General features: G+C 42.9%; 1 protein-coding gene across 3 annotated transcripts in view; it reads left to right on the forward strand.

The window, feature by feature from the left end:
* LOC143974744 (caM kinase-like vesicle-associated protein) overlaps positions 1 to 18,837 on the forward strand; it is a 197,895-nt gene that overhangs the window by 128,022 nt on the left and 51,036 nt on the right. The window contains exons 2-3 of one of the 3 annotated variants that reach the window (XM_077476446.1): positions 4,983 to 5,087; positions 5,190 to 5,321. In XM_077476446.1, coding sequence (XP_077332572.1) covers positions 4,993 to 5,087; positions 5,190 to 5,321 — 227 coding nt within the window. In that variant the 5' untranslated portion in view covers positions 4,983 to 4,992. Of the gene's footprint in view, positions 1 to 4,982; positions 5,088 to 5,189; positions 5,322 to 18,837 lie in introns of those variants that run through there. The other 2 variants (XM_077476437.1, XM_077476456.1) reach the window with 2 other exon arrangements.

Below are 18,837 nucleotides of genomic sequence, written 5' to 3' on the forward strand. Positions count from 1 at the left end.
AGAGACTCGGATGGATCCGTGACCTCTGACAAAGACAAGATCAATGCCATTCTCACCACTTATTATAAGACTCTATATGACGCTGACCCCACTGACATTACTAAAGCGGACGCTTTCTTGTCTAAGATGCAACTACCAACGCTACGGGAGGAACAACTTGCAATGCTTAATGCCCCCATTACCCTAGATGATGTTAAATGTACCATCACATTGCTGTCCACCGCTAAAGCACCGGGGCTGGATGGTTATACTGCGGAATTTTATAAATCCACATTAGATTATATACCGGACACTCTTCACCTTGTTTATGCAGACATGTGGAAGGGGGGACCCTATATGCCTACGGGTTCACAAGCCTTCATAAAACTTATTTCAAAGAAAGGTAAGGATCCCACTATTCCTATCGCCCTATTTCCCTAATCAATATGGACTCTAAAATTTTATCTAAAATAATTGCTTCTAGATTGGCCACTATACTCCCTGCCATACTTCACCCCGCACAATCAGGCTTTGTCACTGGGCGCTCAGCTACACTTAATATACGTAAAGTACTCCTAGCCCTTCACTATGCCAAAACCCACCCCACTCAAGATGTAGCAATAATTTCCTTAGACGCAGAAAAAGCCTTCGATAATGTGAGTTTATCTTGGCTGTTTAGAGTATTGGCACAGTTTGGCTTTCAAGGCCCCTTTTTACAATTTCTCAAACAGATGTACCTGTCTCCCACAGCTCGCTTGGTTACACCTGATTTTATTTCAGACTCAATACCCTTATCTAAAGGGACTAGGCAGGGCTGTCCGCTCTCGCCCTTATTATTCAACCTGGCGATCGAACCCCTCTCCAGGCTGCTGAATTCGCGAGATGGGATCAGTGGCTTACCGATAGGACCGCAGACTTTACGTTCAGCGTTATTTGCGGACGACATATTGTTGTTTACCACTGACCCCATGTCCGACTTTACCAAGTTGCAGGAAATTTTTAATGCCTTTCACGGTTGCTCAGGTTTTCGGATAAACTTTGACAAAAGTGAGATCCTATCTTTGAATCCTAGACTGGTTCCCAAATGGATACACCGGTCCCCATTCACATTGGCCAAAAGCCATATCACGTATCTAGGGATACACATAGGTCGTGAACCGGCTTCATTGTATGGGCTTAACTACCCCCCGCTTTTGTCTAGGATTGTTAGGGAACTGGAACTATGGGCGACCCTGCCTATCTCACTCTTCGGGAGATGCCATTTGTTTAAAATGATATCTTTTGCCAGACTGTTGTACCCCTTGCAGACCATACCCCTCCTGCTAAAGCACTGTCTACCTTTATATGGTCGGGTAAGAGAGCGCGCATAGCTTTACCTAAATTATGCCTCCCGAAGGCTGAGGGGGGTGCGGGTTTGCCCAATGTTCGTTTTTATAACCTTGCATGTTTGTTAAGGCAGGGTCTAGACTGGCTTTCGGGCACCTCTAGGTATTGTAATGTACATTTGGAGGGGGCTATGGCTTCTCCTTACACATTGGCAGCAGTCCTTCACTCCAACCTACATACTCTGCCGCCTCATCTTAAATCTAATCTGCTTATCAGCGACACCAACATTGCATGGAGAGAAATACGCAAGTTATTAGGACTACCAACAACCATCTCGAGTTTTCTGCCCATTCAAGGAAACCCTATGTTCATCCCTTCCACTTTGCACGGCACATACTCACAATGGAAACTCAAGGGACTCATCTCCACGAAAGCTTTATATCAAGAAGATCATCGTGAGTTTAAGTCGTTTGAGACCCTGTCTCAGGAATTCTCGCTACCTCCGACCCATGTTTTCTACTATAACCAGCTAATTGACTACTTGAGCTCGCAATATGGGCCCCAGACGAATCCTTTCCAGCAGTCCTTCATTGACACTGTGTTGAACTCTGGGGAATATTCCATTTCCAACCTTTACTCTTGCCTCATTCAATACCATTCGGATAAATACCATCTCACACCTTTCCAGAAATGGGCGACCCTACTAGGGGATGACGATCTCCCTACTAAAATTATGGATGACTACCGGCAAATACGTAAACTCACACTCTCGGAAACGTGGCGTGAAACACAATTTAAGATAATTCACAGGGCCTACTACCCCATGTACAATGATAACAGCAATATGAACTTGAAAATATGTCCATGGTGCTCTTCACCTCGCCCCATTCTACTCCATCGTCTATGGGACTGCCCTGCCATAGCAAGCTACTGGGACACAGTAACTACCTACGTTGAATCTGTTTCTAAACAGCGGATTCCGAAAGATGTTATGCTTTGCGTATTTGGATGGGCACCTCAAACTCCCCCAGCGGGAGACGGGATTCCGACGTCTGTTTCTCACTGGGCACAACTGGCACTTCTTGTTGCTCGTAGGACGATTCTGCAATCTTGGATATCCAAACATCCCCCCACGTTGCTAGCGGTACAAAAGGCTATCGAATCACTTTTCTATATGGAACGTCTGGACGCCATCACCAGAACTCCTCGTCCTACACACCGTTTCTTTGCGAGATGGCGTAACTATATGGAGGTCACTTTAACTCACGCTGACATTCAGACAGCAATGCATCCATTCCGATTTACGGCTTGGTATCTCCAAAAGGATCTGGCTGGCTCTTTGGGTAGACTTAAACTATCTCCCCGGGGAGATCCTGCGGCCTATATGCCACCTTGACATTCTGACCCTAAGATGTGCATTTCTCATCATAACTGTGTGTTTCCTCGTCTTTTCTTTATTCTAGAGGTTGTGACCCTGAGGCTACCGATTTTATTCATATCTCTGGTGTATTCGGATTATATAGGCTATTGAGACCCACTCGGGTCTGTTTGCCCCGACCCTGGGGCTATACTGCCATTGGTTCTTTTCTACTCACTACATAAGTGGTTGTATCTGTATACTTTTATTCTGTACAGTTATCTTTTGTAACCTTTTATTTGTAAAACCAAATAAAAAATTTTCAAAAAAATAAATAAAAAATTATAGACTAATCATTTCTTTGTCAGTGGGCAAACGTACAGAATAAGCAGGGGATCAAATACTTTTTTCCCTCACCTTACTTTAAATATAGTCCTGAATAACCACAAAGAATATAAATACAGATTGTGTGCACCAAATGCCTTTTACAAACCCAGTTATTACTATGTAAACATAGCATTGACATCATCACTGTGCTGTACACAGCCTGTGCAGACAGCAGAGCTGTGAGAGGGACCCAGCAAACCCAACCCAATACAGGCTGCCTGCAGAAAAAGACATGATGGGGTGGAGAGCAAACCAGTCACAACAACCTTAATGACCGATCATCAGTACAGGAAGCTCCTGCACAGAGGAAAAAGTTCAGTGGACTGTTGCACAGATCTGGAAGAAAAACATAAAGCACATTGTAATTCATTGTAATTCAAGGAAGAATACACATGACTCTTGCATTTAGACAATATTTGCTTATTCTGGAGTTCAGCTTTAAGGCCCTTTGATCTGTCCTTATACACAGATGACAACCTTTAAAGGGGTTGTAAACCTTTGTGTTTTTTCACCTTAATGCATCCTATGCATTAAGGTGAAAAAACATCTGGAGGTGACCGGTCCCCCAGCCCCCGCCCAAGTTCCAGGGCTCAGGTTTTACTTCCCTGAGCCCTGGAACTTGACCCACGGGGACGTGCTGTTTCTCTGACCAGGATTCTTGGCTCTTGATTGGATAGATTGATAGCAGCGCAGCCATTGGCTCCCGCTGCTGTCAATCAAATCCAATGACACGGGGTCCTGTATTCGGCCGCTATGAACGCTGAATACTGGACTCGGGAGCGCGTCTGTAAGGTAACCCCCGGGGAAAGCGCTTCTCCTAGGGCAGTGATGGCGAACCTTGGCACCCCAGATGTTTTGGAACTACATTTCCCATAATGCTCTTGCACTCTGAAGTGTAGTTGAGCATCATGGGAAATGTAGTTTCAAAACATCTGGAGTGCCAAGGTTCGCCATCACTGTCCTAGGGGGTTATCTGATGTGGGGAGGAGCGGCAAGAGCTGCTGGGGGACCCTAGAAGAGCGGGTTCGGGGCCACTCTGTGCAAAACGAGCTGCACAGTGGCAGTAAGCATGATATGTTTGTTATTTAAAAAAACAAAACAAAAAAAACAAACCCTTACAATCACTTTAATGTTTCTGTTTTCGTAATATGGCATACTCACAATGCAGTGTGTTAGTAATGGTCAGGTGTGAATGCAGTGAGTGTCAGTTCAGAGACGAGCTGTAGAAGGAGGGAACGGTGGAGGGAGAAGACATGTGGTCTAAAGGCCACAGAGAAAAACACAAAAAATTGCAACTCAGACCTCAACATTTTAAGGAAAAATCATCAGAAAACACAGACAAATCATGTGCTTCATAAAAGAGAAAAAACATACGCTCTTGTGGTCAGATGTCCTAGTGCCCCCCACACCACCAATCCACTGACAACCTGCACTTTGCTTGGAAACAATTCCTCAAACACTGGTAAGCCTCTTTTTTTAATGAGCATTGCTTCGGAACAAGAGACGGCTCTGTTGTGCCTAGAGGCAAGATGCTCCTGAAATACGTTCTACCTGTTTCCACACGTTGCCAAAGTAACAAAGGCTTAACAAAAAATCACAGCTCCAAAATTTATACTGCCCAATTTATATCATAAGCCTTACACTGTCCTGTTTAGCCCTTCAGGTACCCAATTTAAACAAAAAAAAAATCCTGTAAAATGTGAACTTTTTCTAATCTAATAAGCTTAGTGAATGATTAAACAAAAAACAACAGAAGAAAAAAATTGACAAAATAAAAGGAAAATGCTATTTATTGTGTACAGGTGATGTATAAAGAGTTGTAACAGTCATTGGGAACCCTGAATCATGGGCCCAGTAGCAATTGTCCCCCAGTACACCTTCTTCCCCCAAGGTTCCCTCTCCTCCTCTCTCAGATTTCTTCATTTCTTTCTAGTGCAGCTGCCATGCCTTTTGGATGCATCAGTGTCCGCAATGAGAAAACCTACAACTGTTTCTCTGACATCACAGATAAATATGAGATTGGCCAGCTTCTCTGTGCGTGAGTATTGTGTTTCCTTCGGTTGTCATTGAGTGTGGTTTGCTGTCTTTACTTTGTATGGGCCTGTGAAGTGTAGCACGATAATGTTTTTACATTGCGCAGGAAAGAGTTCTGTGAAATCTGCCTGGCCCGGGAGATGCAGACAGATCGTCTCTACGTCTGCAAAAAGTTTCTGAAGAAAGATGGCCGAAAAGTGAGGAGGGCGGCAAAGAATGAGATCATGATTCTGAAAATGTAAGTAAATAGCAAAATAGCAATCTTTTTGTAGCAGCCTAGCAGCTGACCCTGAGTTCTAATGAGGTTCAGGGAGGAGGCTCACAACACAAAAGCAAGGAAGTTGGCAGCGCTGCAGCTACTCGAGGCTGCACCCACAGGTATTCTAGTTATAATTGGGAAATGGGTGTAAAAAAATGAAGAATCCGTTATTTTTTGCTGTTGGATTTGTATAAACAAAATTTAAGATTTAGAACCATCACGTTTCATGAAAGTCGTAAAGTGGTTGTTACAAATCTGCACCAACCACATACTGTAATAACACACAACTGAGATATCAACTGTGATGTATGGGTCATCATTGAGCATTACTAATATTTGTTGCTGAACATAGAATTTTTCATCTAATTGCAGTTTGTTTCCCCCTTTGTGGGAAGAAAAGTATGAAACCTTTACCAAACACTTCACTTATGTTCACCCAAGTCTGGGAAATCCTTGTAACCATGCGAACTTGAAAATGTCCTTCACTGACTGGACAATAATCCCCTTAAAATGGATGTAAACCCAATTTTTTTATTTATTTATTAAGGCTTGCACCTTGTACAGTATAGGATTTCATGTCATCTGTGCCCAGATGGGCCAAGAAGAGTTAATCCAGGTCTGAGCAATCTTCTCATCTTTTTTTAGTTAGATAAAAAGGTCAGACAGAGAAATATGAGTCAGTTCTTCCCCCTTGCTGTGAGTGACAGGTGATTTACATATCTCATTGCATGAGCCTGAGAGAGACATTCTGTGTACTTCAGATCCCGTCATTTTTTCTCCAGCTTTCCCAGGATTGGCTGCTCCACACTTCAGCATGATTGGGCATGCTGAAGTCATGTGGTGACTTTTCTGAGTTTTGACTGGATGTTAGTGAAGAAATACACAGGAGAAAATGCATGTTGACAAGGGGAGTGTAGAGGTGGGCGGGGAGTCTACTGACATCACAACTCCATCCACTGAGCTACAGACAACAGACCCAACCACAGAATCTGCAGTTTTCCGGGTCTCATAACAGACAGAGGGGAGACATTTGACAGGTAAGGATACATGCAGGGGGCATGTATATCATAGCTACATAGTTACATAGTTATTAAGGTTGAATAAAGACACTAGTCCATCCAGTTCAACCTGAGTGAGTGTCTACAATTGTCCCTATCCCTGTACATTGTACACTCACATTGGTCCCTACCCTCATGGAGCCCACAATCCAAGGTCCTCATACTAGGGACAATTTTGGACAGAAGCCAATTAACCTACCAGCATGTCTTTGGAGTGTAGGAGGAAACCGGAGTGCCCAGGGGAAACCCACGCAGGCAAAGGGAGAACATGCGAACTCCAGGCAGGTAGTGTCGTGGTTAGGATTCGAACCAGTGACCCTTTTTACTGCTCGAGAGTGCTAACTGCTACACTGCTGTGCCGCCCAACCGCCATATCCTTATAGATCACCACTATGGCAGTAGTTTAGAAGGGATGAGAGTGGGTTTACATCCACTTTAAGTTACCATGCCCAATAGTTGTAATAATGAAACCGCCAATAATGACCACTGTAGCCAAGGATTCTATGGGAGACAGCTTTGGGGGCATTAAGAGCACTGTATACATTGTTGTTGGCCCAACCCAACTTTTTGGAACAGACTTCTAGTTTTCCAGAGGATTTTTCAAGGTTTGTTTTCATCAGCAGGTCAAGAACGATATCCCAGCAGGTTGCAGTGGAGCAAAAAAATTGAGGATAGATCTTTTACTATCCTCAGTGGCAGATCTGTCCATGGTTGAGGCAATGAAACTAAATGCTGATTGGCCACTATGCATTTAAATAGGTATGCTAGCATTGCACATACCTGGAAAACCCTGTCTGTTGCCTTCCTGGGTGTGAAAACCCATATGGTGGCCTTGCTAGTTCAGTATCCAGAAGGCTTCACATTCCAAATTCCTCAAGGTTTGGGGACTTTGGAACAGCTATTTCTTCTTCTCTCTGCTTTTGGCAAGCTATGGTAATTTATAATTGTTGCCTTTGCCATTCCTGAGTCTGTGGTACTCCACTTTCTCTTCAATCCCTCCACTCCCTCTTTCCCTCTCCTTCCTCTTCTTTTTTTTCACTCTTCCTTTTCTTTTTAAGTTCTTAGTTTATATATATCTCTGGGGGTACCGTTGCCCATTAGAGGACAGCCTCGCAATGACTGGAATATAGAATCTGACTTCCTTGCTGGTCCTCCTTACTTTTGGACCGAATTCCTGATGTTTTGACTATTTCTGATGGCTGTTTTCCCATGAGAAGTTTAGCTCATGGTGTGCTTTTTGTATTTTTATCAGAAACCTACAATAAACATTTGAAACAGATTTAGGAATGGTAACTTTTAGCATGTTAGCAAAAAGCTCTTGATGAGTTTGATGAAAGTATCTATCTCCAGTTATCCCGAAAGCCATCTCCAGAATATGATTTTCTTTGTTTTATAGATTAACCTTTTAAAGTACCCAAGGGAAACCCCTTCTGCTTGGAAAGTTGATAATATTGACTAACACATCATTTTTTATCTGTTTTAGTAGCAATATAAGCTCTGAGCTGAAGCTGAGAAAATAACAGGCTCAGGGTTTCTAAGTCAACCCTTGAGTAGATTGGATTATGGTCAGTTGAAAACCAGACGGCATTATAATGTGTTGTGCTCTGAAGTCCCGTGAGTTTAGCTGTTATAGATCTAATAAGCCTGGCAGCTTTAATAAAATGTTACCATTTTCTTGCTCGTAAGAGTAGTTTTTTTATAAACAATAGATGCAAATATTTTTTTGTATGGATAAAAGGGCTCACTATCACTATATGACAGTGCCTATATACGGGCAGAATGTATGTATCTATATCCTAAATACAGTCTTCCTGGAACTTTTCTTTACTCACAGTGGCTTATCACTTCAAGAACAAAAAAAAGCAAAAGATGAACAAAGCACGAATCAAAGAATTAAATGCTGTCTACTCATACCAGTACGGTTCAGTCATATAGCCTCAAAGCATACTAGGAAAAAATAGGTTTTCTCTCCAAGCCCAAGAAGAGGAGAAAACCGAAAAGAAAGTCTGTAAATGATTGAGTGTGGACCGCTCAATGAAAAAAAATAATAAAGGTTAATCAAAATTAATTATCTAAAATCATGTTGCTGCTTGACAGCCACAATGGTGGGAAACATAAAATCTGCTAGGCTATGCAGGGTAATGCACACTAGCTGTGTCAGGGACACACAACCACAAACAGAGTACAGGAACATGTTACACAAATAACAAAAAACAAAAATGTCCGGACGCCAAGTCAATTGGCACAGTAAGACACCATCATGGCTATTGCTGTATCTCATATATACACTGTGTGTCGAGGAGGTGTAGCTATGTGTCAACCCCTTTTAGGCTCGAGTTGTGGGGCGACAAGAGGGTAAAGGCAATAATTAGCCCAAGAGGTGATCTGGGCAGGGCTGGACTGGGACAAAAATTTGGCCCTGGACTTCATCCAGACCAGCCCACTTTAATGTTGTAAACACGCAAAAAACAGTATATAAACTGTACGCAATTGGGCAAAAAAGCCCCTAGAGATCCCCCCTTGCATCAGGGTCCACAGAGAGCCCCTCCTTACATCTGGGTCCCCAGAGACCCCCCACTTACATCAGGGTCCCCAGAGAGCCTCCCCTTACGTCAGGGTCCCCATATAGCCTTCCCCTTACATCAGGGTCCCCAGAGCCCCCCTCTTACATCAGAGTCCCCAGAGATCATCTGCCTTACATCAGGGTCCCTAGAGAGCCAACCCCTTACATCCGGGTCCCCGCAGAGCCCCCCCTTACATCCGGGTCCACAGAGAGCCTCTCTCTTACATCAGGTTCCCCAGAGAGCCCCTCCTTACATCAGGGTCACCAGAAAGAGGGCAGGTAGTGGGCCAGGACCCTGTGGTTGGGGACTCCTGGACTGACTCGGGGCTATGGGCCCCAGATTCAGGGATATAGCCCCAAAAGTCCCCCCCAGCGATGCCACTGGCTGTTACTGAAACCGGCCCACTGAGCCATCGGCCCACCGGGAAACTCCCTATAGTCCATATGGCCAGTACATGCCTGGATCTGGGTTAGCCATGTGTGCATGCAGTGGCTAACATATGGATTATGGATACCATAAGGGAATGTCAGTCCTGATCCATATAGTGACAGAAGATCCTGATAGATCAGTTTCTGGGCAAAGATAGTGGCTGTAGGGGTATGGATGGATCCTGGGGTGATGTTCTAACATAGGAGGCACAGAGTCAGAATGCCTCACTAAAGCTGCCATGTGTAGGTAAGTCTTCTGTGGCCCTTCAGGGAATAGCCTCCGTAATCAGTATATCTCTCTGATGGCAACTGCAGTGATATTCATCACTCAATGATGAGTGGATGAGTAGTGGGTCAGGTAGGAGGGCTATGTGGGTATCAGCCTGGGGAGAGCTACAGTTTAATATTATCACTTCTGGAGCCCTCCAATTGCAATGTCCATTAGCCAAGACATGAATGCAGCAGGGGACGTCAAAGTAAAATGAACACTATCTTGGTTTATTTTTAGGGTGTCCCAGGGGATCTAATATGCATATTCTGAGCAGAAACCAATGACATTTTTAAGGAAAAAGAAAGGGGAAAGGGAAAAACAGGGGAGGGGAGGGAAAACGCAAGTTTATCCACTAATAATGGGTCACTCAAATTTGACCACAATTAAATCCTTAATTAAGGTATTGGTGCCGTAACCATATAGCATATGGCATATGGATTATTCTGAGCAGAGCCTGGACTAATAAGGTCTGCCCCATCCCTAGTATTACCTTTGTGATATTAAGTTGATGACCTCAGTAGTCATTATGGAGGTGAATGGGGGCAGAACTTAACTTAACATTTTGAGCTCTGATAAGAATCTGTATAATAGGGCACTCTGGAAATAAACCGAGTCATTGTACAGTGCCTTGAAATTTTCCACATTTTGTCATGTTACAACCAAAAATGTAAATGTATTTTTTAGGGATTTTATTTAATAGAACAACACAAAGTAGCACATCACCCCCGAGTCAATACTTAGTAGAACTACCTTTCACTACAATTATAGCTGCAAGTCTTTTGGGTATGTCTCTACTAGCTTTTCACATCTAGAGAGTGAAATGTTTGCCCATTTTCTTTGCAAAATAGCTCAAGCTCTGTCAGATTGGACAAAGAACGTCTATTAACAGCAATTTTTAAGTCTTACCACAGATTCTCAATTGGATTTAGGTCTGGCCTTTGACTGGGCCATTCTAACACATGAATATGCTTTGATCTAAAACATTCCATTGTAGCTCTGGCTGCATGTTTAGGGTCGTTGCCCTGCTGGAAGGTGAACCTCCACCCCAGTGTCAAGTCTTTTTCAGACTTTAACAGGTTTTCTTCTAAGATTGCCCTGTATTTGGCTCCATCCATCTTCTCGTCAACTCTGACCAGCTTCCCTGTCCCTGATGAAGAAAAGCATCTCCATAACATGATGCTGCCACCACCATGTTTCATGGTGGGGTGGTGTGTTCAGGGTGATGTGCAGTGTTAGTTTTCCGCCACACATAGTATTTTGCTTTTAGGCCAAAAAGTTCAATTTTAGTCCGATCTGACCAGAGCACCTTTTTGCACATGTTTGCTATGTCCCTCACATGGCTTCTTGCAAACTGCAATGGAACTTATTATGCCTTTCCTTCAAGAATGGCTTTCTTCTTGCCTCTGTTCCATAAAGGCTAGATATGTGGAGTGCACAACTAATAGTTGTCCTGTGGACAGATTCTCCCATCTGAGCTGTGGGTCTCTGCAGCTCCTCCAGAGTTACCATGGGCCTCTTGGCTGCTTCTCTGATTAATGCTCTCCTTGCCCAGACTGTCAGTTTAGGTGGACGGCCAAGTCTTGGTAGGTTTGCAGTTGTGCCATACGCTTTCCATTTTCGGATGATGGATTGAACAGTGCTTCGTTAGATGTTTAAAGCATGGGATATTTTTTTATAACTTAACCCTGCTTTAAACCTCTCCACATCTTTATCCCTGACCTGTCTGGTGTGTTCCCTCATGATTTCACTCATGATGCTATATGTTCACTGAGGTTCTCTAACAAACCTGCGAGGGCTTCACAGCACAGCTGTATTTATACTGAGATTAAATTACACACAGGTGGACTCCATTTACTAATTAGGTGACTTCTGAAGGTAATTGGTTCCACTAGATTTTAGTTAGGGGTATCAGAGTAAAGGGGACTGAATACAAATGCAGGCCACACTCTTCACATATTTATTTGTAAAAAAAATTGAAAACCATTTATCATTTTCCTTCTACTTCACAATTATGGGCCACTTTGTGTTGGTCTATCAAATAAAATCCCCAAAAAAATGTATTTACGTTTTTGGTTGTAACATAACAAAATGCGGAAAATTTCAAGGGGTATTAATAAGAAGCACTGTACCTGGGGTGCTGCAATGTAGTATAACATCCTAAAACTAATTGCTACATTGCTATCTCAAGTTGGCTTTGGTGCTATAGAAGTGAAATAACAGTTGTCATATACATCAGTTTTTGGCATTGCCAAACATACAGATGTATGGAACATAGTGCAGAAACTGTGACGTGAGGGAAGCAGATTGTATCTGCATGAATGGCCATGCTCTCAAGGCTGTGGAAGCTGTAAAGCAGACTTCACAGCCCTATAGCCTATGTCCTATCAGCTGTTTATCCTGATCTCACTATAAACTAAAATCTATTTGCTTTTGGGTACAGCATACATTATCGTTTTGAACTCCACTCTACTCTAGAGGTTACTATCCTCAAGAGATTACATATGTCTTACCCAACAAATCTTAGTAATAGAGGATGAAAGGAAGAATCTGATTGGGTGACATGGGCAACCAGAATGCGTCTTTCTCATGTTTCTGATCTATGGTTGTAGTTTAAAATATTTGCAAATATAAATGTAATATAACAAAAGATAAAATATATTGACCACAAAGATGGTTTTTGCACAGTGATGTGTGCATTCTTGTAAGTATAGTTTCAGTACATTTCTCAAAGTGGTGCGGGTATCCATAACCTAATGGTCTTAAAGTGCTAATCAGTCAAATAGACAGTGGGTAGAAGTGTATGAATATTTCATAGAATTCAGTAGTCTGTAGTCTGTTTCCTTTTCGGTAAAAGCGCTTGTGGCCATTCTTTAGCCCACAACGACTGCTTTCTAAAAGCAAATTTCATTCTTCAAGCACATAGTGCCGACTAGCTTTCCGGAACGAACTTTAAAATATTTCTCCGGTATAAAGGATTTCAAGAAGGTAAACAGATAATTTTGGACATTTGCCCATTAGGGTTGCCAACTTATTCCCTATTCCTATATCCCTTATTCCTTATAACTAAATGTGTATGAATAGCACAGTCAGTAACTGGCTGATTAAATGCCGGTAAGGCACTGAATTAATCTTATTATCACATTAAAGGGTATGTAATCCCTATCAATGAGCTTCTCCTATTTACGGTACTCCCTTTTTGGTCTGTTAGATCCAGAAATAAAAGTGTTTTGTTTTATCTGCCTAATAAGTGTAAAAAATTTGCTTTTGGACCTGCCTGAGATCTTGTGAGCTGGTAACTTCCTGCCCTCTCTGTTGTGTTTTCTCAAGCAGTATTATCAGCCCTGCCCATGTCACGTATTGAACTACAGAACTCCTCCACCATATGTATTGGTATTGAAGAGAGAGAAAGGTGCTCTACAGTCCTAACATACTTCTGGTCTTAGGGTGACAACACTGCTCTTCCATAGGTACAGTGAGTGAGCGAGTGTTGTCACCTTAGAAACGGAAGTGTGTTACTAGCAGAAGCAGAACTTCAAGATGGTAGACGTCATTTTTTGGATATTTTTCCATTAGAGATGCCACCCATCTCTTCAATACTGAATGTGTATGAACAGGGCCGGGACAAGGGGTGGGCAGGAAAGGCGGCTGCCCTGGGCACTCTGGTATCATGTGAGGTGAGGTGGGGGGCAAGATACGGAGATTGGGGGGAGGGAATTTGTGCTGGGAGGGGGAATTTAGGGGGTGGGGCATAAGAATTATTCTAGGAAGGAAAATTTGAAGTGTGGGAGTGGTGATTTGGGGGGGATTTGTGTTGGGAGGGGGGATGGGTGAAGAGGATTTGGGCTAGGAGGGGGGCTTTCAGGAGTTTGTGCTAGAAAAGGTAATATGGTAGGAGGGATTTTTCCTAAGATTGTACATTTTTTTTGCGTGGGGGGGTTGTGCTAGATGGAATGATTGGGGGGTATTTGTGCTAAGAGGGGACATTTGGGGGGAATTTGTGCTAGGAGGGGAGATTTGAAGTGGCAGGGTGGGTTTATGCTCAGAGGGAAAATGTGAGGGGTAAAGGATTTGTGCTAGAATGGGGAAAATTTTTTTTTGAGACGGGGGGTTTGTGCTGGAGATATATGGGGAAGGAGAGGATTTGCGAGGGGCAAAGATTTGTACCAGGAGGGGGATTTCAGTAGGGGGCAGATTTGTACTGGGAGAAAGGGGAATTTATGCATGCATATTAGTGCTCAATTTTTTTGTGGTGGTGGGGGGAGGGGGTATTTTTGCTGATATATAATCATACATCTGGGGGGGTACAATTTGACACGTTCGCTCTGGGTTCTAGATGACCCTGTCCCGGCACTGTAACTGGCTAATTAAATGAAGGCAAGGCAATAAATCTTATTACCACATTAAAGGATATGTAATCCCTATCAATGAGCTTCTCTAATTTGCTCCCTTTTGGTCTGTTAAAACAAAACGCTTTCAATCTATATTTCTATCTGTCTGATAAGTGTCAAAATTCCTGCTGATTCTGCCTGAAATCTTGCGAGCTGATACCTGCCCTTTCTGCAGTGTTTTCTCAAGCAGTCTTATCAAGCCCTGCCCAGTTCACGTATTTGAATGTAGCGCCGGCTCCTGATGAGCACGTGCTATATGTTTTTGAAAATGAATATTCCTAAAACCACAGTGGGGTTTTGGGGCTAATTTTGCTACATTATGGTTTCAGTACCAGTCTAGCTGCAGGTGCTTGGCTGCAGGTGTCGCTGTCACCACTGGCAAGTGACAGAAAGCAGTCTAGTTGGGTGTATTGAGTGCCATCCTTGTCTCGGAACCAGCCCAGTGGGAGTGTTTTTCTGCTGTGCATTCTGGGAGGTGGTATTTAAGGTACTGCGATCATGTGTTTCGGGGTTCCAGTCCAGAAGAGATTTTCTGCCTGTTTGGTCCTGGTCCTCCTGACCAGCCCCCATAGCCCTCCTGGCATGGAGTGCGGATCCATGCAGTTCCGAGCCTCGGGGTTGGATAGCCCGAGGCAAAGCAACTGCAGGGACAGCCTTGAATGGATATGAGGCCCTAATGATTCAAAGGTGGTCTGTTGCCGTCTCATCTAGGGAGAGGCCCAGCAACTGGAGAAGCATCCAGGGGAGGACTCTTCTGGAGAAGGCCATGCATAAGGCTGGTTTGTCAGAAGGACCCTGGAGGCTCAGTTGAAGAACACTTTGTGGATCTATATTCATATGGTATCGCCAGACTGGCTGAGAGATACCGGTACCATATGATAGTTCTCTAAATTCGTCTATGTCCCTCAGTTACATCCAAGTCTGTGGCAGAGACTTTTGATTTTCAAGTGTTCTACATCCAAGTTTGTGGCAGAAACTTTGCTTTACTTAACACCCTGCCGGCTGCTAGGCCTAGTGAGAGGAGGTCTATCAGGAGGTTGTGAGAATCCAGCTGTGAAAAGTTTATTCTCTGGATTTTGCAGTTCCAAAAGTACCTGAACTTCCTTTCTACTCTCTACCTTTATTAAGAAACTCTGTTATCTTCGAAAATAAATAACCCAAAAGAGGATCCAGTGTCAGTTTCTGCATTTCTTTGGGCCATCTACCACTGGAAACCCCTAGACAGAGGCGAGGTCAAGAAGGTAACAGTAAGCCCAACAAAACCAGCAGCTCCTTCGGGGATCAGTGCTACATGAACACCTCCACTTCATGTTTTGGGATTGAGGGGAAGGTGCTCTGTGGCCCTAACACACATATGGACAACACTGCTCCTCCATAGGTACAGTACACTAATTAATAGAGTGTTGTTGTCACACTAGTACAGGAAGAGTGTTTCTGGAGGAATCACTAGGTGAAAGCAAAGAAAGCCCAAAATTAGGAAAACAAATGCAGCCACCTAAGGACTGTTAAGCTGCAATATAATACATTTTGCTCTTGAGATTAGATACACTTTAAAGGAGAAGTTTGGGGTACAAAAAACAACAAAACATTTATTATCGCCTCCATGCTGCAGCATCAGTGTGACGCTGCAGCTGTCCCAAGTTGGCTCTAAGACCAAGAAATGAGCAATCGCAGCCCATAATTGCTAATTTCTTAGTCATCTCAGAGTGGAGAGCAGTGACTGTTAGTAACCACCCTATGCTCTGCCCCTTTAGCGCTCACTGGAGCACCAGGTAGGAGAAGGGATGAGCTGCGCTGAGAGTCACAGCCAGCTGTTAATCGGGCAGCTGGGTGAATGCTGACAATACGGTCGGGATCCTTCCAGAGCCTGGAGCGGCTCTGTGCTGTCTGCTGATAGTGGGCAGTAACCCGCTATAAGCTCACTTTGGGTCACAGGAGAGCACAAGTAAGTGCACGTCTGAGACACATAAGAGAAGTATGGCCAAAAAAGGTTTGGCCATACTTCTCTTGAATTAGCTACAGATCCAAAGAAACTCATTTGTATTTTGATATTAAAGGTTTTCAATGGAAGTCCAACTTCTCCTTAAAGAGTAAGTAAACCCTGATGAGTTTACTTCCTCTTTCATTCCCTGCAAAGGCAAAGCATAATGGACTACTATGCATCGCATAGTAGCCCATTATGTGTCACTTACCTGACACAGGAGCCAGCGAAGTCACCGCTGTCCCCTGTAGTTCCGAGCATCCATCTTCTTGGTGGGTCTCCGTGGGTCTGGCTGCTCCGGCGCTGTGATTCGCCGGAGCAGCGATGACGTCACTCCCGCGCATGCGCACGGGAGCCGAGACGCGCGGCATTGCGCGGCATCTTCGTCATCGTCGATGCCACGCTCAGTGCGCCTGCGCGCCGCTGTCTATGGCGCATGCGCCGTAGACAGCGGTGCCTGTTTTTGCGCAAATATCTCCTAAACCATATAGGTTTGGGAGATATTTCTTGGACCTACAGGTAAGCCTTAATCTAGGCTTACCTGTAGGTCAAAGTGGTTTGTAAGGGTTTACAACCACTTTAAATGCCCCACTCTCTCAAATGAAGCTTCTGAGCATTAAGGAGTCCCTGCAAGCAATGTAAAATTGGGGACAGCAGTTGCCTTTCTTGGGTCATCCATGGTCCAAAATGGGCAGATCTATGTTGGAAATAGAGAGTTTTGTCTAAAAGAAGCAAAAAACATTCAGTTTGTTCAGTGGAAGATGACTTAACTTGCCTGATCCCTGGAAACAGAACTAGAGTACATCTATAGAATAAACGAATTGTTACCCCAGCTCTACTGCTAATGTGAAAGTCCATGAGCTCTAGCCAGGGCGTTCAGGTCCTATAGGTAAAATTCTTGAATCAGGAAGGCTAGCAACTCAGATGCTCTTAAATAAAAGTACTTTATTTGTTACAGGGGTACAAAGGTATAGGCTTTAACTGACGCGTTTTGGCTATGGAGCCTTCTTCAAAGGCAAAAAAATAAAAATACATCTATAGAATATCGCACACAGTGACAATCCTGCTCCAAAACTAGCAACACTAGGAACTGGACCAAGGCAGCTTTCATTGCTGAATGGAAGCTTCAGTGGTGACAATCAACTGGACAAGTTCCCTTTAAAATTACAGAATGGCAAATGAAGCCATAAAAGCTTATCATAGCGTTGTGACTAATCATTGTCAGGTCTGACCTGAAAAACGCCCGCTTTTATGGCTTAGAATGAGATTGATTAGACTATATGCCACAAGAGAGTTTTGTATGTTTCATGATTACGTCTTCAACGGTGGAGCTGTGTTTGTCAGTGAGCGATCTGAGGCTATTCTCGGCACTGTGACCATTTTCTGTGTATCGCTGTGACACACCACCGTGATCAGCGGGGAGTTTTCCTGTCATACATATTTATCAGCTACATTGCCCCAGTTTACTTTATGACACAGTGCCCAATTGTCTCTCTGAGCGCTGGAAAATCTGCTGACAGAAGCAGTTAAGGAAGGTGGAACAATGGTGTATATGGAGCAGATTAAATAAAGTTTAACTGGAGGAAACTTTTGAAGCAGGTGCTGGAAATATTAATGACTGACACTGGTTATATAACAGGTACCTACATGCTTACATGCTTGCCAGCTGAATGTGTAATAGGTCAACACTCCATGCAAACAGCCTAATACAAATTCTTATATTATGAGTATTATTTTGCCTTTAAATTATTAGTAATTCTGTTCAGTCACTTATGTGGTTTATGTAAAAAAATGAGTATAAGAGAAGAGTAAAATGTAGTGTAGTGTAGAATAAGCTCTACATACTCACTCACAGGGGCGTTTCATAATAACTAGCAAAGTCTTTGTGTTATATGTGAATCAGTAACCCTTCTCCAAAGGGTGTGTGTAGCGGATATATGTATCTTTCATCCAAGGCATTTCAAACGTACTTTCAGGAGTAGAAATTGAAGAATCCTTCGTCCATCCAATAGTCCGTTTATTTTTCAGAAAGACAAGCAAAGACAAGATTGACATCTGGTAACATATGGCATGGTGATGGCTTCAGAAGGAGGAATAGGTTTTCTGATCTACATTCTCCAAAGTGTAGAATCCTTTCTCATCCCACCATTCCTCCTCTTCCCATAATCCTACCCCATTCTTATACTGTTTCAAGATGTTATGTCAGCAAATCCTAATAACTCCCACATTTGCATATATACCCAATATGGTTCAGTCTATAGATAAGTAGCATAACTCCACCCATTGTTCTGACTAGTAACTCAAAATATAAATACCTACTCAGCAAAACCACTCCTCTCTATATGATCTGCTGTAGTGTGACCTTCAGAAACAATCACTCACCACCAAACATATAACTTACATATATTTTCAGAAACCCTTATTACTTAAAATATTAATTACCGCAAAAACTTCTAACATATTCCCCCTCAATGCACGATATTCAACAAATAATAAGTGCATTCATCTTAAATAATAAATGTCTCTGATTTTTTTTTTTTTTTTTTTTTTTTTTTTCCAATACAAACAATACAATAAACATTAATACAATACACATTAATACATTTTAGTGAGTCAGAATTTGTACATAAACATTTTCAAAAATTCTGAGATGTTTCTATGAAAAATATTTAAATATTTCATTCCATTGAGAAAGTATAAACTATTATATTTAATTTTAATTAATTCTCCATCTAAATCATGTAATATTAAATATTTTCTTCTTTCAACTTTATAAATGTATTTAACTTCTTGTGAAACTCTTAT

The sequence above is a fragment of the Lithobates pipiens genome, unplaced genomic scaffold (genome assembly GCF_037356315.1).
Source record: "Lithobates pipiens isolate NorthernLeopardFrog02 unplaced genomic scaffold, aLitPip1_a1.2 Scaffold_1, whole genome shotgun sequence".
Classification (NCBI taxonomy): Eukaryota; Metazoa; Chordata; class Amphibia; order Anura; family Ranidae; genus Lithobates; species Lithobates pipiens.